The sequence below is a fragment of the Sitophilus oryzae genome, unplaced genomic scaffold, assembly GCF_002938485.1.
Source record: "Sitophilus oryzae breed Bouriz unplaced genomic scaffold, Soryzae_2.0 scaffold_1521_pilon_pilon, whole genome shotgun sequence".
Classification (NCBI taxonomy): domain Eukaryota; kingdom Metazoa; phylum Arthropoda; class Insecta; order Coleoptera; family Curculionidae; genus Sitophilus; species Sitophilus oryzae.
In genome coordinates this window covers 1,426,908-1,448,240 of record NW_022146194.1, presented here as the reverse complement: position 1 = coordinate 1,448,240, position 21,333 = coordinate 1,426,908, and the positions used below count along the sequence as shown (strand labels likewise).

The 21,333-nt window shown below is 31.9% G+C and overlaps 1 protein-coding gene and 1 long non-coding RNA gene across 3 annotated transcripts in view; one reads left to right on the top strand and one right to left on the bottom strand.

Moving 5' to 3' along the window:
- Positions 1-5,413: 5,413 nt before the first annotated feature.
- On the top strand, positions 5,414-7,375 carry LOC115878714. The gene is made up of 5 exons (XR_004049590.1): positions 5,414-5,457; positions 5,777-5,833; positions 5,928-5,996; positions 6,110-6,179; positions 7,305-7,375. It is a non-coding gene; the product is annotated as an uncharacterized LOC115878714 (long non-coding RNA).
- Positions 7,376-17,986: 10,611 nt separating this feature from the next.
- Positions 17,987-21,333, bottom strand: part of LOC115878745 (T-box transcription factor TBX20-like) — an 86,960-nt gene continuing 83,613 nt past the window's right edge. The window contains exon 7 of one of the 2 annotated variants that reach the window (XM_030895330.1): positions 17,987-19,185. In XM_030895330.1, coding sequence (XP_030751190.1) covers positions 18,684-19,185 — 502 coding nt within the window. In that variant the 3' untranslated portion in view covers positions 17,987-18,683. The remainder of the gene's footprint in view (positions 19,186-21,333) is intronic. The other variant, XM_030895331.1, reaches the window with a different exon arrangement.

Below are 21,333 nucleotides of genomic sequence, written 5' to 3'. Positions count from 1 at the left end.
GCAGAAAATATTTAATGCCTTTGACACTGTCACCCCGGATATGTTATCCAATGTGAGGAGGGGATTTTATGATCGTTTGGGTTATTGTTTAATGCAAGAGGGAGGCACTTTTGAACAATTTTTGTAATTTTTTAAATTTCATTATCCTGTTTTTTTACCATTTACCCATTACTACGAAAATATTTAATGCCTTTGACACTGTCACCCCTGATATGTTATCCAATGTGAGAAGGGGATTTTATGATCGTTTGGGTTATTGTTTAATGCAAGAGGGAGGCACTTTTGAACAATTTTTGTAATTTTTTAAATTTCCATTATCCTGTTTTTTACCGTTTACCCATTACCTACCTTGACAAACATAGGAAAACGAAGGTCCTTTTCAGGACCACAAATATTTTGATTGAGAAAATTGGTAACTTTTTTTTGGATTAAAAAACAAAAGTTGTTAATATAATACCAATTTAAAAGTGTTTTAGTAGTTTTAATACACACTATGATATAAAATTTATTATTATTATAATGTACATTATTAATACTATTGTTCATTCGAAATGGCATTAAGGCCCAATTGCAACAATGATTTAAATTTTTCTTAAAGATAAGTAGAGCTTAGAATGAGCTGTATTTATATTTACTTTAATATTCACCTTAAATGAGGGAATTTGATACAATTTTTGAATTTGAATTGTTTTTAATGATACTAACAATTTTAGTTCAATTTTTAATAAAATTTATTTAATATTAATAGAAATCCAAGAGATTTGAAACCTCTTTTAGCGATTTATAACATTCTCAAATGAATTACAGGTGCCCTTATTTTCTATGAAAATCACACAGCTTTTTTCATAGTCGCTGCAGTTGCTATAGCTATAAAAAAACTAATTTTTTAAGGTGTGAAAATTGCGACACACGCTAAATGGACTTGATTTTTCGTATGTCTCGAAGTCTGTGGACCTTTTTGTATGCCTCGATAACATATTGGTGCAGATTATTTTCACCCAAACGAATAATAATCCAAACTATACATTGATGCGGATTGTCTATGAACTCTTCCTGAAGGTCACAGAAACCTGAACGCGTAATTCGATGTTCTTTCGCATCTGTTATAGGTAATTTGTGACAGTTATGACACTTTGTCTATGGACAAAGTCAGCATCCTATGAGATTATTGAAGTAAAACTTCCGAGAAACTTTTTTACGTGCGTTGGGAGTGAAAATTCAAGACCGTGACTCGCGATCTAGCGAGATGAAAAGTGGTAAGAATGGCACGATCGCGCAAACACCAGAAAGGCATTTGATTTAAAGCTGAGAAAATCAACTAAAAAACCTAACCTGTGTACCAATTCTGGTTGTGTGCTAGAAAGTAAATTTTCATGCATATTTTCATCGATAGGTTTGTAGCTTCTGAATAACGGTCTAGGTAAAGCATCTAGCTCATTTGCAAGCTCAGAATTAGAATTATTAAAGTTAAGCAAACGAAAGTTCGTATCATTTAACAAAATCACTATAAATCACTATAAATAATGATCAAAACATATAAAAAACAGACCATACAAATTGTTGGTTAGGTTCAAAATTTCTTCTCTTCTTAAATATTTTTTAAGGGGCGTTAACATTATTAGGCGTTTACATAAAAGTGTGTATTTTGGGTGGTATTCTACAAAATTTGCAGGCTATTGAGGAAACTGTTAGTAGGAAGTTTCACTCCAAACATGCGCACTAGAGGTATGTAGTGGACGAACTAGTTCAAATGAACTATTCCGACCCCGGAATGAAAGGAACTAGTTCCCGGTTTCTCAAAGAACTAGTTCCTCAGGACCTATTCCGCGATCGAGACTGTGACCGATGCTAGGCAGAAGTAGGGCCAGCCGTATATTGCCAGCCGTATATTATCGGATTCGGACCTAGAGGAACTAAACAAAAGACTAGTCTAAGGTATGTTTTCCTAGCCGCAGGTTTTTTGCGCAGCAGTAACTGAAGTTATAAAAAAAACGTCGGCAGAAGGGCAACTTTTTTTACGCGGCGTAAAAGTGTTTTCCTAGTGGTGTGGTTCAATTGGCCTAGAAAAGTCGCGAACAAAGTAAAATGGCGACTATGTGCAGGAAAAGGAAGTTAATTGATGCGTTTTTATTAAGAGAAATTATAGGAGATAACCAAGAAGAAGAGATATTCCTAGTGGTGTAGTTCAGTTGGCCTAGAAAAGTCGCGAACAAAGTAAAATGGCGACCATGTGCAGGAAAAGGAAGTTAATTGTTGCGTTTTTATTTAGAGAAATTATAGGAGATAACCAGGAAGAAGAGGTATTGCTGACGGAGTATACAAAACCCAGAAAACAAGTGAGTGATGTGCTGAAAAGTCGGAAAAATTAAGGAACTTTCAACAGTTTGATCAAGACTCGTCTCCTTGATGAGGAAGAGAAAGGTATTTTAGATTGACTCGTGAAAGGTTCTCCTTCATTTTAAACCTTGTTGAAGACGAGTTGACAATCTCTTCCTACAACCGAGTGGCTCTAACGCTAAGGTAAGCAAGCAAGTACACTAAATTTCAATTTTTTTTTTCTTAATACAAAATATCGAAAACAAAGTAAATATTCTGAATTTTTAGACAAAAACAAAAAGCTTGAAGTGAGAAAAAATGCAATTTTTCGTATAATTTTTGCTCCAATTTATTTGTGACATATTTTCTCTGATCCTCGTTTCTTTTTTATTTTTTTATCTGCAATAAAACTTACCTGTATGTTTTAAACATACGCAGTTAAACGTCTCGCTATATTGAGTACATTTTAAAAATTATACAGATCATACTGTGAATAGTTCTGACTGACAACGAAACCCATTAAAAAGCAACAGGAATGTCAATGTTAGTCGGGAACTATTATGAACTAAAAACCTAGTTCAAGGAACTCTTCCTCTGGATGAACTAGAACTAAGGAACTAGAATTCCCCCACATCTACATACACATAATTTTTTTCTTCATATCACAACAAGATTGAAAGTAATATCACAGAACAGATACAAATCAGAAATTTCACTTATGGGATTTCCGTTGTCAAGATTTTATTTTTTATGTTATATGCGCGCAGGCGGCACAAAACCATGCGCAAGGTTTTTGTGAGGTTGCCAAGGTAACCCATAATTCTCAGTACTTGACAAATGTATTTTTATATTATAATCCCACGGCCACATTTCTTCACTCATTTAGCATTTCTTTCACGAAATAAGTGACGCAAGTATACAAGAATTACCGAATATACATAATTATGAGGAATTTGATATATTTGGAAAATTAAAATATGCCTAAAAATTAACATTATTATTACGAAAAACGCGGCATGGCAACGTCCCTTGAGTGCAGCATTTTGCGACGTAGTACGAAATGTAACAAAAATTTACCTCATTTTCTGCACAAAAAAAGTTAAAAAATATTATCATTGAAATATTTAAACCAAAACAATTGAAATTGATTTTAGAATAAATAAAACCAACGGGCATCGTCAGTTTTGCACTCTATTTTGCTTTACTGCTAAATATAAAAAAATTATTATTGCAATGGTAATTAAAGATTCAGGAATTTCTTTGTTAAAATCTGACAACTGACAACGTTGCTCAACATTTCTAACCTAAAAATATGAATGTCATATGAACGGGCGGAAAAGTAAATTAACGGAAAAGTAAATTAAAATAATTTTAATTTACTTTGTGGTGTGTTTGTGATATTTTGTGACTATGGTGCTTGTCAGATATAACACCCTCCGAATTTTGTACTTTTTTTTATATCACTCGAAAGCATACATCGAAATAAGTATTTCAAGCCAAAAAAAAGTGTGGATGATCCATAATTTAATGAAAAAATAAACATCAAATTATTGCTACAACAGGCTACTTTCTATGCGAAAACTCCTCCAAATTTTGTCGGCGTTGCCAGATTCATTCATTTCTTCTTGAAAGGTTCATTAAAAAACACGTGCTGGTCGGAAGAAAACTCGCGTTAAGAACAGATTATAAATTATTTTAAAATCAAGAAAAGGCGATCGCCTGAGGAACTGCTCCTACCCATAGCTGATATTTTGCCTACGGGATCTGACTATTTATAACTACAAAGTTGCACGAAAGAGTTTTGATTGCGTTGGTTTCTGGTTTCAACTTCTTTCGGGGTTAATCTGTTATTTTTTTTATATTTTAATACGAATCTGAGTGCTTTCAATGTCTTGATTTTAAAATAATTTATAATCTGTTCTTACTGACAGCGCTACTGTAATAAGGATTTGTTCGTCCGGCGACCACTACGTAAAATCAAGTGAAAGCAATCAGATTCGTATTAAAATAAAAAAAACATAACAAAAGATTAACACCCTCAACGAAAAGATTGAAACCAGCGCAATCAAAACTCTTTCGGTTTCAACTCTTTTTTTGTATCATGTAACGTACCGTACGATCGAAAAAAAAACGGCATCAGCCATGGCTATGGAATGAACATCGCTGTCATTTTATATGTAAAATTAAATGGGGAATGTCATCGATCGTCATTTCCAAGCCAACTGCACACCGTTTTTTTTTCGATCATACGGTATTATGCTTGTATTATGTATCATACAAACAAGAAATAACTTTGGCAACAATGCTTACGCAGCTTACATTCTTAACAACATCTAGTGACAGACAGCTCCGGCGGCAAGTTTGAATCGAAAGAGTAAATCGATCAGGCAAATATTACAAAAGATATCACCAACTCTATTTTTGATTTATGACTTATTAATGTTTCTCAATGATTAATTCTGACATTTATATTAATAAAAAATGCATATAATCGTCATATTTTACAATAATTACACGCTTATACAACTTCACCATAACCTAAAAATGCACTTTTAATTTATTTATTTTTCAATAAATTGTGCCTCATCCGCAATTTTTTTTTGCTTAAAATTCTTATTTAAGTGTATGCTTTTGACTGATATATAAATAAATGCCAAATTCGGATGGTGTTATATCTGACAAGCACCTGTGACTATATTTGTTTGACAATTTTGTTTATAATGGGCCTTCGTTACTGCTGTGTTCCCGGCTGTTTAAGCAATACGGAGACTGATATGGGTCTTAGCTTCTTTTCATTCCTATTGGATCCAAAAAGGTACATAAATATTTTTTATCTACACAATAAGGAATGTTTCCTCTAGAATTTTAAACAATCTAGTAAGATTTTTTAGAAATTCTAAAGTTTTTGACAGACTCATGTATGTACAATCATCTATTAAATAACGAAAAATATTTTAATAAATTCTAGATGTTCTGAGTGGGTTTAAGAACTGCAACAGGCATGATTTTAGAGCAAAATCACCTATAGATTTGCATAGAGGGTATAGAGTTTGTGGGAAAACACTTTCAACCTACCATGTTTGCGGGAATGTCTCAAAGCCGTCTAAAAGAAATTTGCTGTTCCAACTTTATTGATGTCAGGTGGGTTCATAAGCATTGTTTTTCATTTTACTTGTAATTTTTTTTTCAAATCATCAGTTGCTTGTTTATCTGCACAATCGATTTATACACTTGCACAAACGAACATTTAAATAAACAAAAATAGTTTATAGATAGGCATTTAGAAAATCCAGTTTCAGTCTGTTCGTGGTGGTTCTGTGTAATATTTTCAATATTTTATGACAAATACTATATTACTGAAAAACAAAAACTTTTGACAATAACATTTAGCTTTCAATTTTGCCTCTTAAAATTGTGTTTGTGTTATGCTCAAAAAAATTAAATAAATATATTTTTGTAGACAATTCCATGATGGAAGTTGAAGCTACTATTCCTGCTGTTCCTATTACATCTGAAGGTGAGTAAAATACTATTTTTTTTAACCTTTTAAACACAATGCAATAGGGTATAGAATTCCAGTTTTCAATAAATATTTTATTTTATGTTTTCAGCGGTTTCAGAATCTACTTCACCAGATGTAATTGCTATTCCATCAACATCCAAGGAAGTTACATCTGAAGGTGAGTAAAATACTATTACCTTTTAAACACAATGCTGAATATAAATCTGAACTGCCATACCGATATAGGGTATAGAATTCCAATTTTCAATAAATATTTTTTTATGTTTTGAGCTGTTTCGGAATCTACTTCACCAGATGTAATCGCTATTCCATCAACATCCAAAGGAAGTTACATCTGAAGGTCAGTAAAATATTTTATAAACACAAGGCTGAATACAGGGTGGCGCACCTCATTCATCTTGGTTGATTATACGAAAACGTAAAGATATAGAAACAAAATATTTTATGGGTATATGTGGAAAGACAATGTACTTAATTTAAAATTATTTTAAAATGTACAGGGTGTGTCAGGACTAAGATCCATACCAAAGTTATATTTTTTCTTATGGAACACACGGTATTTTATTTCACTTTGGGATTCTTGGACATAAAATAAGGTATTTATTATAAGGGTTTAATATGTTTAAAAGGTTTGGTTTTTGAGATATTTAAATACATTTAAATATGCATGTTATAATAACAAAGTTTGTCAACATCCTGTACATTAATTTTTAAGAGTTAATTCTTGTGCTGACTTTGAAGCCAGAGAAATAAACTTTACTAAAAAATGTATTGCATCCTTAAATGTATAGAGGGGTATCAAAAATTGCTGGTCTATTTTAAGTATTTACTTTACATAAAAACTTTGTTATTTCAAATACAACACTATGTATTTTTTAAAAGAAGTTGAAGCAGATTTAAATGCTCTTTCAAACTATATTAGGCTTTCCTATACCTATCTGGCTCAGATTTTGAATAAAGAGCGACTTTTCAATAAAATGGCAATCAAGAAGGCTGGTGTCATCATGGCAATTTGCTAGTGACAGTTAGTAGCTCTTTTTAAAATCGACATTAGTTTATGGACTTTATTTAAATTTATAACAGTTTATTTTTATTTAATTTACCTACAATAGTTTAATAAGTATTTATTATTTTATCAAGAAAAATAAAGTAGTTCTTTGATTTATATTACGATGACTGGTAGATATATTGGATTTTCTATAAAAGAGCCAATTAAGGGAAATTCATTTTCTTCACTTCCAGCGACAGGTTTCTGTCTAGTAGGTTTCTACATCTTTCCGTTGTCATACAATCAACTGAGGCGAATGAGGTGCGCAACCCTGTATAAATCTGTACTTCCATATTAATATAGGGTATAGAATTCCAGTTTTCAATAAATGTTTTTTTTGGTAGTTTGTTATAATATTTAGAGAAGATCAATATTTCAAATAGATAAATAATATTTTTTTATTTCTTGTTTGTATAGATTTTTCACAACAGACACCTACATCCCTTAGTGTGGATAGTCCAAGAAAACATGGGTTAAGGTTACAAATTAGAAGTTGGAAAAGAAATTTCATCCGGAATATTCATTCATATTTTTTATAAATAATATTTATTTAAAACGGTAAAATAAAAGCAAAATGTGTTATTAAAACTAAATTTTTATCGATTTTACTTCATATAGATATGTTTCTAAATACGATAAATTCCTAAATACAAATTTTCTTTACAATTTAGATATTTTTAATTAGCAAGTAAGTTTAGTTAGATCATAGATATTTATCTATTCTTTTTTTTTAATTTTTCATTTGTATTAATAAATTTTAGGATCATTTACATTTAAGTAATTGTATTAGATTTTGTACCTAATATCACATTGCTAGGATTATATGTATAATTTTTACATATTTATAATAACAAATAAAATGTTATTTTATTTCAGTCAAATTGTTTTTATTATATTCTGTCTACATTTTCAAATGAAGGTTTGTATTGAAAAAAATAAAATTGCTGAATCATAAAATCATGACAGCGTCAAGTTTATAGTGGGACCCTGAAATTTACATAAACAGGGTCCCAAACTGCAGTTAAAAGTCGCTTATTCCTATAAAAATTCACTACAAATTAGGTTACTGCAGCAAAATCCTTATTACTTATTGCAAATCCTGCATTTTTCCTAGGCCCCTTTACACAAATTACAGTATGATCGAATAAAAGCGGCGTCAGCGATGGCTATGAAATGACAATCGATGACATTTCCCATATAAAATGACAGCGATCTTCATTTCATAGCCATCGCTGAGGCCGTTTTTATTCGATCATACGGTATAATACCGTATGATCGAAAAAAAAACGGCGTCCAGTTGGCTGGGAAACGACGATCGATGACTTTCCATATAAATTTACATATAAAATGACAGCGATCTTCATTTCAAAGCCAACGCTGATGCCGTCTTTCTCGATCATGCACGGTATCCTCTGCCACAAAACCCACCTTGTCCGAATTATTTTTGTGATTATTCTCTTTGAAAATTAAATATTAATGTTTATTTCTAGAAAACGAGATACAAAACAATGACTCAACTCAATGAACACTTTTTTTGTAAAATAACGCTTTAAACATTTGAATCAATTGGCATGATTTTTTCGTATTATTTTTACACATTATTTATTTTGTCACTACTAAATCTTACTTTTTTCAAATAAATACTGTTAAAAACGAGAAATACGCTCCTGTCACGATTCACACGTATCTGAGTTCGACCCTGGCTCGTTTAAAGCCATCAACTAATGATCAGCTGTGCGGCGCGCAGGAGGATGAAATCTGTGCGCGAGGAACGGAATTCTTACAACACACTTGAAAAGCACCGACGTTCAGTGAAATTTCTGATTTGTATCTGTTCTGTGGTAATATTCATACGACTAACTGTAAATAATATTCTAGTAAGCACAGGCGTTAATAACAGACGAAATTATCTTTTTATGGATATTTAACTCTTACCGTTCACCAATAAACATCTAAAACAATAAATTACTTTCAACGTAAAGCGTAAAATTATTGAGAATTGATTCGATCGCAAGCGATAAAAATACGGTTATAGTAAAATTAATAATTTTATTTCTAGCCGTAGTTGTACGTTCTCAAATTGCAATATCTGCTACAATCAAATTTAATCGGCATGTAAATAAACATTAATTCTCAAATTGCGTGTTATTTATTATTTATTGATATATTATACAGGGTGCTGCAAATTCGAGGTAGGAGCATTGGTATCTCGGTAACCGTAATAGATACGAACATGGTTAAATTGGGGCAAAGTTGCCCGCTTTGGATGTTCACCAAGATGCAATCAAAAAAGTTTTAAAAATTTCAAGGATTGCTGAGTTTATTGGAAAAAACAGATTTTTTGAAAATCAATTTTATTTTTTCTTGTCGTTACTTTTTAGAAAATCAAAAAACTAATTTCACATTCTCATAGCCACTTTATTAGGGCTATCTGGTAGTACTGAGATACAGAGGCCAACTTATTTTTTTTTTAAATACGGACCTGCATTTTTCATTTTAGGTTTTAAAAGAACTCGGTCTCCAAAGTACAATGATATGACACACTCTATACCTTTTTTGTTTTGGGTACCTTAACTTGACAGCAAATCTATTAAATTATTATTTAAAATAATTTCAAGTCCGAGTCTGTTTTTTTTTAATAAGTTAATCTGATTATATTCATCGTAACAATATTGATCAGCGCTAATTAACATTGAATAAGATCGAGCCAATTGAAAAATGTAAATAAATAATATCCAGGTCAGCAATTTAAAGATATTATTTTTAACTTTTTTTATAATAATATGCATAATATTAATCGTTTTTTTATAATATATAATATTAATTTTTCCCTAGCGGCATCATGTAAAGCCGGTAAAATATGATTTTCGAGTAGTTCCAAATAATATTCTGCAATTAAATTTCGCGTAAGAAATAATGGCCCGATAATATTGTGTCCGAATATCCCTGCCCAAACATTTACTTTCTGTGGATATTGCGTCCTTGTTTCGACAAACCTGTGTTGGTTTTCTTTGTTCCGATATCGATAATTTTGAACATTGGGTTCATTATTTAAGGTAAACGTGCATTCGTCAGTGAAACATATGTTTTTTAAAAATTCCCTATCCGTGTTTGCTCTTTCCATCAGATCAAAACAAAACGCCTGCCGCCGTATTTCGTCCCCATCTCGTAGCTCTTGGTGCTTTTCATATTTGAAGGAATAGTATTTATGTCGCTTCAAAATTCGAAACGCTGTAGTGTGATTTATTCCTATTTCATCCTCAAGTTCCTTGTGCTGATATTTCCATCGTTCTCTTCCACGCACAATAAAACTTCCAAGTCGGTATCATTTCTTGCATCTTCTCTTTGTTTCTGCCTTGCTTCTCATCTGCAGTTATTTATTAGGGTACCTTTGGTCTCAAATCTCTGGATATTCCTTGCGATTGTAGATTTTTCAGGTATCGGTCTATACGGATACAGAGCAGCTAACATGTTCGACACCTTTTGATTACTATTTCCTTGATAATACCATTTAATCATCAATACTTTTTCTTCGGTAGTGTAATGCATGGCTAATATTTTCGATGTAGGTATGATTTTTTAATAATAATAATAATAAAGTACTAAATAGATAAATTTCTGAAATGACAACTTCATTTGACAGTTATCTTTTACCTTGACTAGTGCTCATAAGTAAATACAGGGCCATAAGAAAGGAGAAATATTTAAAAAGAAATCGGCGATAACTCGTAAACGGGCTAATCAAAAATATCTAAAGTTATTCTTTTGAATGTGGGTTTTAGTGCTCTTCAATAAACCTAAATAAAATTATTCTCTAAAATAATTAGGGAAGCCAATAATTGACCCCATTAAAATTTACATGGGATTTCCTATGTCCCGCTCGACGATGCGATACCCGGTATTATATTTATATTATTTATTTTATATTATTTTTTATTGCATTTGATTTTCCGTATAAAATTTTCCGGAAAAAATAAAATTTATTTTCAAAAAAAATCCGTTTTTTCCAAAAAACTCAGCAAGCCTTGAAATTTTTTAAACTTTTTTCATGGTCTCTTGGTGAACATCCCAAAGCGCAACTTTACCCCAATTTAACCATATTCGTATATATTACTGTTATCGAGATACCAATGCTCGTATCCCGAATTTGTAGCACCTTGTATACTTGGAGTAAAGTTTTGTGTCTAACCTCCCCCTTTCCTGAATCCTCAATCCGCCGGTGGTTCGGCTAACAAGGGACTAATGCAATTGAAAAACCTTAATTAATAAATTCGATTTCAAACAAAATATTATTTCTTTTAACTTAACTCTAATCTTTTCGCGATCCATTCCGAATCAAACACCGGACAAAAGCGAATCCGAAGTTAAAAGAAAAACAAGAATAACAAGGCTTTATCCTAATCTCGTAATGGCGTTTGTGATGGCGTCGTCGGGGAGGCAACGCGGCAACGTTTCCAAAGATAAAAGGCAATTAAAAGCGACGCGGCATCGCTCCGATTAAAGAATTAGTGTGGAGCTAACGGCAGATATAGTTCATTTCACGGTAGATTAATATTAGATAAGTTATGGCTGGAGGGGCAAAGGAGGAGATATAAAGGGTGAGGATCTCCCTGGGGAGACGAAAAAGGGAGAGCCGTTACGCTTTTTGGAGGGGATGTTTTTTTGAGAGGAAGGAATGAACGACCAAGCAATAACTTAATAATTTAATCAAAAACTGGCATGGTGTTTTACAGTTTCGAAGGTGTTATAGAATTTATTTCTTACTGAACTTGAATAAAAATAATTAAGAACGGAGTATAATGATATCCATGTATTCATGCATGGATATGCATGATGGAATTGCAGTAAAAAAATTAGGCTTTATTTCTCCAAGAGTATTAAAGGTTTTAATACTAAATATTTACTGAAGATTATTTATTGATCAGATATTGTGTTGCAATGATAAAAATTATACTACCTCATATAGAGTGTTCAAAAATTTATATTATATAATTACTAGCTTTAAACGGCAATAACTTGTTTAATTTAAATAGAACACCCTATATATTTTACGTGAAATAATTATTAAAAATAGATAATATACATAATATATACTATTTAAAAAAATACAACTATAATATTTTTTACTTATTTAGGACACTGTTCATTAAAATGTTGTATCCTATGTTATAGGGCTTGTTTCTTCCTACAATTTCCTGTCTCACAATGTACCGTTTGTGTCCGGAAAAGGTGCATAGTTTCATAGTTGTCGATTTTCGAAAGAAATCAGTACATGTATAATATTTCGTATATTTTTGATTTTATTGATTTTATGGAAAGCACTGTTCATTAAAATGTTGTATCCTATGTTACAAGGATTGTTTCTCTCTACAATTTCCTGTCTCACAATGTACCGTTTGTGTCCGCGAAAGGTTCATAGTTTCATAGTTGTCGATTTTCGAAAGAAATCAGTCCATGTATATTATTTCGCATATTTTTCATTTTATTGATTTTATGGAAAGCACTGTTCATTAAAACGTTGTATCCTATGTTATAGGGCTTGTTTTTCTCTACAATTTCCTGTCTCACAATGTACCGTTTGTGTCCAGGAAGGGTTCATAGTTTCATAGATGTCGATTTTCGAAAGAAATCAGTACATGTATATTATTTCGTATATTTCTCATTTTATTGATTTTATGGAAAGCACTGTTCATTAAAATGTTGTATCCTATGTTATAGGGCTTGTTTCTCCCTACAATTTCCTCTCTCACAATGTACCGTTTGTACGGGGAAGGTTCGTAGTTTATAGTTGTCGATTGTATTTTGTAAAGTTATTTTTAATCCGAACCTAAAACTTACAATGTGTAAAAATCTAATGGTTTAGCTACAATACTCCGTGTTGTATGTGGTGAACAACCCTGTATAATATACATACGTGTAGTAAACCGATCATTTATGAAATTTGCTTAAAATTAACTAATAATTATAAGTATACTTTTTCTTGCTTTTTTGCTTTTATTTACTACTTGTCACAGATTAGATATCAAAGAATCTAGATACGTCAATTTGACTTACCTGCTTCATTAGCCTATCGGATGTTTATGTTAATAAATAACTATTATAACTAAACTATTTTTATTAGAGTTATATGTTTTTCTAACAATTTTAATAACTACCAACATTTATTGACAACGTAAAATAAAACAACAAATTATTTAATTCTCCCTATATCATATTTTTACACGTTTTGAATAAAATTAAAACGGCACTGATAAACCGGAATTTAATTCGGCCATTTTTGGACCCCATCGCGTTCGGTCGAAGATTTTTAAGATGCTCCTTTCAGATAAGCGGCAACACTGTAATTTTTCAAAAAATCACCCGGTTCTCCATAAACGTCTAACGTGCCATGGACATGAATCACCCTGTATAATTTTTAATTGTTTTATTTAAGTTATTCTGACCTTTTCTCTATGTGTTTTTTTTAAATTTAACCTTCCTTTGAGAAGATGTTTTCGATCATATCCCTTTGACACTTCGTTACACAGTGACAGACGAGCCTACGCTAATGATTTCAGTTGTTGATAGAAGCCGGTCAACGAAAGCAGAAAATATATTATAAAAAACAGAAATAAATTATAAATAGCTATTTACACCGGACATATTTTACAGCTTTGCCTTTTCTTGTTAATCACTCACTCTATATATACGTACCCTTCCGTTTTTCTTGGTAGACAGGATGTGGAGTTGCCAAAAAGTAAGCGTGAATATAAATCATTTAAACATTAAGTTACATTAGTGATGAGATGGTGTTATTTTGCTTTTTTTAAGTAATAAAAGTTGTACAGAATGTATGGGATTTTGCACATTGAAACTTCATCCCTAAGAAAAATAAGTAAACATAGAGGGTTAAAAAATAACTGTAAATATAACTGTTAACTGTTGATTTATTACAACTCAAAGCAATCAGCAATCATTGACATGACATGGCAACACTGTGTTAGAAGATTATAGGAAATTTTCGGAAGTAATTACCCAAGTGCATCAAAATTACCCATAATTTTTCATGAAAGCATGTTAATTCGGTCATTGGGAATCAAAAAAGGAGCTTGCTTGGAAGAAAGTCCGGAAGTTTTGAAACTTTGCAGGTTTACAGGTTTTGAGGTTCCTAACTACATACATACATACAGCCATAAAATCCATAAAATGCACATTTCCAGACTTGCCGCCGGCGCCGCCATCTTGCCAAGAGGAAGAAGTGAGTTGAAGGTAAGGTTTAATTGACTTCGGGTTTGCGTGCCAAGTTATTTTGACTATTGTGTTCTCCTCAACCCCCTTCTTTGCTAGTTTCGACACAGCTGTTGTACGTAGCGAATGATTAGTAATTTTTACTTTCTCCGTAGCCAAACCTGATTTTTTCGCTTCGACAAACACCCATTGAGCAATCGTATTTTTCCCAACAGGAAGGTTCTTGAACCATTTACCCATTTTCCAGGAAAGATTTACAGTTAAAAACAATCTTGGAATATTAATTAATTTTCTTTTTTCCATAATTTTTTTGAATAGCCTTACTGGACACATATCCGATTGACCTCTATTTATGACCAGTCATTTTGACGATTTTGAGCACAAGGTTTATCTCCTCCTTGAGTGGTTTTATCGAATATCGGGTTGTATACAATGCGACCGGTGGGTTGTCCTATATTATCAATATCGTCTTTAAAATAGGAGACAAAACATTTTCCTCCCTCTCCCCCTCGCTATACCAATTCGTAGGATAATACAAAAAATATTTTTTTTTACAAACCATCGGGACATTCTTCATTACAATTTCGTACTATCAATTTGAATTCTTCGTATTTGAGTGTCTTAGAGCTTTCTTTTCTTTTTAGAGGGTCCATCTGCAATTCCTTCCTCTTGCCACTTTTTGCCTTAGGGGATATTTTAAATTCGGTGTCAGTAAAAGGATTAAATTTAATATTATATTTTCGGGCAATTTTCGCCGAAAATTACCCGCTTCATATGGGATTTTTGGTACATGAATGAAATATTCAGCAAAAACTGCTTTACACGCTCTGGGAAATTCAATGATCTCAAAGAATTCAAGGCCGTGACAAACGAGCTAGCAAGACGAACAGTAGAGTTAAGCAACTCGCATTTTCATTGAAGGACATTGTCACATTTATTTCAAACCAATAATCAACGAAAAATTCATATAATTTAACAAAATTACTGTAAATTACTATAAATAATGTACAAAATATTTAAACAAAAACAGACCACACGAATATTGGTTAGGTTAATTTTTTTTTCTTTTCTTAAGTAAATTTTAAGGGGCTTTAACATTATTAGGCGTTTACATAAAAGTGTGTATTTTGGGTGGTATTTCACAAAATTTTCAGGCCATTGAGGAAACAGAAAATGTACAGATTACAGAAATAAATTGAAAAAAAAAAATTCCTTCAAATCCTCTTCAATTTAATAGTTGTTAGTAAGAAGGTTCACTTCAAATATGCGCACATAGTGTACACATTGTTTTTTTTTTAATTAAAATTTTATATAGTCCAGTCAGAAATGATTGAAATGAGGATACAACTAGCTTTTTAACAAAGAAAGTTTATTAAGAAAAAATAGGAAAACTTAAAGGAATAGTCTCTAAAATACTTGTTTTATAGGATATTATTTCACAAGTGCTTTAGTGAGTGCAGTACCTAGCTACGTGCAGTACCTAGCTACGCCTACCATGACGTCGATTTCCAAATAATACCAAAAAATATTTTGTTCCAAAAAAGCATTTTATTAGAATAAATAATAATTTTTAACTATTTTTAGGATAAAAATCGTTTATACATAACATTATTAGCGTCGGTGTTTCTTATGTTATAATATTTACATACACAAAAACATAATTTGCATTAATATATACATTCACATAACTATATTATACAGAATATTTCAATTTTGATATTCGTTTATGAACAAAATTATATTTAAATTCTTTTTAGAATCATCTAAGATCATCGCCACTAAACACATGACTTTTAAATTTTAGAAATATTTAAATTGTATTTTATTTTAGTTACTAATTATTTAGTAGTTTTTACAAAATAAAAATGTTAAAAACAGTAAATTAAGAAATTGGTGTTCCTCTAGAGATGTAATCATTAAAAATAATAGTTGTTGTTAGTAGCGATGAAAAGATTAGTTGATTACTTTGTAATTAGTGTTATAATTTAAACACCCTGTATTATAAAAAATACAGTAGTAGTTCAGTCAAAGATTTTTTAACAATCTTTATTTATTAAATATTAATTTTGTACAATAAAAAAAATTAGGTTTAGTTCATACATAGATTTTAACGCTCTATTTGACAAATTCAATATTTATTGCATGTTTAACTATATTGGATAGCAATTAAACTTTTAGTTTCGTAATCGAGGGCGCGATTTTTAAATCCATTGTTGTCAACCATGGACATTTTCGGCGCCGGGCTGACTAACTGGAATTTTAAATTTCCCGCTGGGGATTTAGGTGGTAGCTCTGTTGTAAAAAATGTCTAGTTGCCACATTTATTTATTTATTTCCTGACATTGTCACGTTTTGACACTTTAGTTTTGTATTGCGAGTTTTTGGTTTAAGTAAATTTGTTGTGATACTTTAAGCTTAAAAAATATAACTAGCAGACCTTGCAGTCGAACCATAGTATAAGGAAAACGAAAACTAGTAGATTTACTCCTTGTCAAATCCTTTGTTCTTTATCTGCCACTTTATATGACCTTGTTCTCGCATCCCGTGACCACTGACGTAGCTGTATAGACGTGGTCTATAACTAGGCAAAGTATAGTCGTGGCACTCGCCATAGTTTCACAGAGATGTATTTAGGAAAATATGAGTTTTTTTTGCTTGGAAACAGAATATTTTCACATTTCGTGTAAGTAACAATTCTTCTGTATCTGAAAATCTTCTGATGGGAAGAAATGCCGAAAAAATATATGACATATTTTTATATTATTATCTATTTCAAAGATTTCCCACAACTTTTTTTAATTTAATAACATATTTAAACTTCAATACTTGCTAATAAACATTACAGAAATATCAAAAGAGAAAAGAAGCAAGAACAATGAGAAATAGCATCACTATTTTCTCACGTAATAAAATAATAATTTTTTAGCTATTGTTACCGAGTCCCGAAGATACCGAAAGAACCGGGAATTAATAATTTCGAGTCCCGGTTCTTTGATACCTCAAAAGAACCGGGAATTTCCGGCTCTGAATCCTAGTTACCATATTATCAAGAAATTATGTTTTTTAACTAAAAAGTAAAAAAAAATTTTTTTTTCAAGAAAAAAAATACGCAGGAAAATTTTTATATTTCTGGGGCCAAAATATACTACCCCTAAAAATATTTGCACTTACTTAAGGCTCACCCTGTATAGGGTGATTCATGGTTATGGTACGTTATAGCGTTTTCGGAACCGGAGCTGTTTTTCGGAACCGGTAATTTCGGTACCATGCTTCTAAGGAACCGGGCTTTCCAGGCTTTTTTCGGTACTAGCAATTTTTTGTTCAATGATGGTTCAGTTCGTTAAACAGCAAGCAAGGGATGGTTGTCAAAAGTAAAAGCGATAAAAAATTGAGGTTTAAATGATAATAATATCAAATTATTAAGTAGTAATCAGTCATGAGAAAATTAACCTGAACACAAACATGATCACAAATGACTCTCAAAAAAAAACTCAAAGCACTATTTTTTGAATTGTTACTACAACCAATAGCAGTACACAATAAGGCGCTAATTTTTTTGTCAATCCGTCTCTGTGCTGGGACGCAACGCTCGAACCTCGCAGGTCGACGGACAGAACTCAACTGAAACGCTCTGCAATCTGCCAATATTCAACAGATTGTAAAAACTGGCAGAAAATATTTGGGAAAGTGCAACTACTCTTTTCCTTCTAATATGGTCGAACATTGTTCTTTTAGTGCGAATTGTGCAAGATAGCTTAATAGCCGTAAAAAATCATCGCAACTTTATTAAAATATTTTGAACGGGAAAGTAACAGTATTGACCCTGTATGTCCCTTAAGTGCTGTTAGGACAGTGAGTTTTGTTGATGTAAATAGTAACTGTTTATATATTTAGGATTGTTTTATTTTTGTTTCCTAAAATATTTTGATTAAAAGAAAATATGCAAAAGGGGGCAACAATGTGGCGGTCAAGCTTAATCACGTGACTAAAAGTTTATTTTTTGGTATGAACTATAGCTTGTTATATGGAAATTATACCCAAAAAAATGATAAGGTATACATAATCGTGGAAAGTTTTTTGCATATGCTATTATCCTTAAATAGTGATACCAAAAGCTATATAACTTAAAGAATTTGAAATATGACAAGTGTTAAACCATTATTCTTTATCTATATTTCGTATAGTTTTTTACAATCGTAAAATATTGGGTTCCGGCCATAAATTAAATAAGTAATAACTTAAAATAAATAATACATTCTTTTTAGAGTCCTTAAAACTAAAAAAATCATGATCCACATTCATAAAATAGACTAAATTTTAAATTTAGCAAATTCCATATTTTTTTATTGAAAAACAATAATTTTATTTATTTATAATACTCAAATATTACAATATATCACATTGTGTCTCCTTAAAAAGGCTGATCTAATAAGTAAAGATGAATTTTGTTAATAAAGGTTACAGAGTTAAATTAAGTTTCTTTAAGCTTCAACAAATCACTTACAATAACTTAAAAACAAAATTCATCACACTTATCAAACACCCTAAACTTCCAACAACACCAATACCCTAAGAAGGGCTACTAGGACTATCCCTATCGTCTCTCAAGCTTGTATCTGGACTACTCCTCGACGGAGGTGCGTACGGACTAAACCTATGCTGCGCAAGAGGTCTAGCCAACGTAGAATTCATACTCCCACCCAACTGAGCACTGATTTGCTGTTGAGAACCACTACCACTCCCACTGGCTACAGCCAACAGTTGATGCTGATGCTGCGCAGCTAACAGTGAAGGTCCCAAACCAGCCCATTGGTTCCAAAGGACTACAGGGTTCATTGGAGGTGTTTGGGAGGTGACTCCTGCTCCGTAGAGTGTGCCCATGAGGGGAGCGTAAGGTCCAGCCGCGGCAGCTGCAGCTCGGAGGAACAGCTGAGATCTGGCTGCGAGGATGGCTTTTTCTTCTAAGGAGAGGTTGTTGTTGTGGGTGTCTAGTTCGCCGAACGGTCGTAAGGGGGAGCGAAAGTAGTGCTGTTCCGCCAGCATGGACTCCATGGTCTCTCTGTAAGAAAAACTGGTCTAATTAGAATAGCTTTGTTCGAATTAAAAAAAAATCAAACTGTTTAAAGCTTCATTCAGAACCTCGCAATTAGTTGAATAAATTAGTGGTTTCAATTACACTTTATACTTTTTAGTTTACGATTATTCAGAATGTTCAAAAACACAATTAGAATTAATAGAATATCCTAGCAACAGCTGGCGTTAATCAGTTGTATCCATAGAGAAAGCCTAATATTTAGCTTCTAAAACAATCAACTTTTGATTTCTAACCAAAATTTTTCTTGACGGGTGATAATCAAAGGCCAAAATGACATTCCTCGCAAATTTTGAAGTATAATTAGTGGAAAAGTCAAAAGTTTGTTAACTTTTTCCAATAATTGAAAAGTACTACCACTAATTATTCGACGTTCTGAATTCTGAATGCTTACATTAAAATTAGGTGAACAAACTTCAAACTTCTACGGCTAATTGAAACTACTAATTTATTCCACTGATTTCAAGGCTCTGAATGAAGCTTAATACGTGTTACCAACATGGTATACGCTGTCAAATGTCACAGTTATTGTTAAAGGCTGTCAAGCGAGAGAATTACATGAAAATGACAGTTGTTTTTACTATTATTATTTGGAAGGCGTATGTTGAAATCTTCACTGACTCATTGGACAAACATTATAAACAATTTCTTTTTGATATATTTTTTTTTACTTATGTACAGGGTGGGTCGAAAGATAGACGAAAACTAATATCAATGAAAAAACATGATGGTGAAAACCGCACATCGATACCTGTTATTTGGGACACCATATATATTTTAATTAACTGAAAGGGTCTTAAAATTACTTTCCAAACATATATAGCACACTTGATATTTCATTATAGTCCCCTTGGAAATACAGAATTTTTAAAAGTTTGCCACTTTTAACTAGTAGGCTTTGGACCCCTTATTGATGATCTGCCCCTAATGGAACTCGAAAACAAATTTTTCCCGCAAGACGAGACACCGCCTCAGAAAGCTGAAGTTATCAGCAAATTTTTGCAGGCTGTCGAGACCGCCGGACTTATCGCCTATGGATTTTTATCTTTGCGGAAGAATAAAGGTCCTTATTTATTAAATTACCCGTATAATCTAGACAATAATTAGAAGTACTTAGCGGTTATGCGAGGGTATCTTTCACCCCCACTCAGTTAATGAATTCGCAAGAAATGTTCAAAAACGGTCCCGTCTGTCCATAACAGAAGACGGTCGATATGTCGAACGCCTGTAGCAAAATCTCATGTCTTGGTTTGCTATTTATTTTTATTGTTATTAGATATAGCTAATTTAAATGTGTTGATGTTGTTAAATATAGTTTAAATTGTTATAAAACTCTGAATTGCCAATATTATTTTCGTTTTAATTGCTGCTCACAGCTAGATTTTTTTTTTGCATTACAGCCGGTGCCGTTCAAAACCTACTTATTCAAAGTGGGCGAATTTTTAAAAACTCTATATCTCGTAGAGGAATCGAGCAAAATATCAAGTATGCTATATTTTTGAAAAAGTAATTTTTAATTATTTTCAATTGAATTAAAAATATACAGAGTGTCTCATATAAAAATCAAATTTCCTGTTGATAATTCTTCAATTATTAATTTAAAAAAATATATACTTAAATCATTAAATTCTACGTAAAAAGGTGCTTTGGAAATGTTTTCATAAAAATACAAAATTTTCCATATTAGCAAAAAGGTTACAGCGATTTGTTAAAAATGCACATTTTTGAAAAACACCCCTTAACACCGAATTGGTTACAGATATCAATGTGCGGTTTTCACCATCATGTTTTTGATAAAACTTGAGCTCCAGACCCCGATATAAATTTCGTCTATCCCTTTAAAAACGTCCAATTTGGCCCACCTTGTACATTTGATTTTACAACACACTGTGTAGTGGGCAAGTGACAATTGAAAATATTTTGTTAACTCTTTAACTCAATAATTTAATATTTTCCTTTAAAACGCTTGTGTTTTTATTCTAAAAAAAAATGTTCTCAAGTGTTTACACATGCTTTCGCAGCGAATGTAGTACTTGATCAGTTGACTTAGCTCGTGTAAATGCACCTTAATTGTGAGGATGAATTTATAAAAAAGAAATCAATTTAAGGTTATGATATGATAGCACA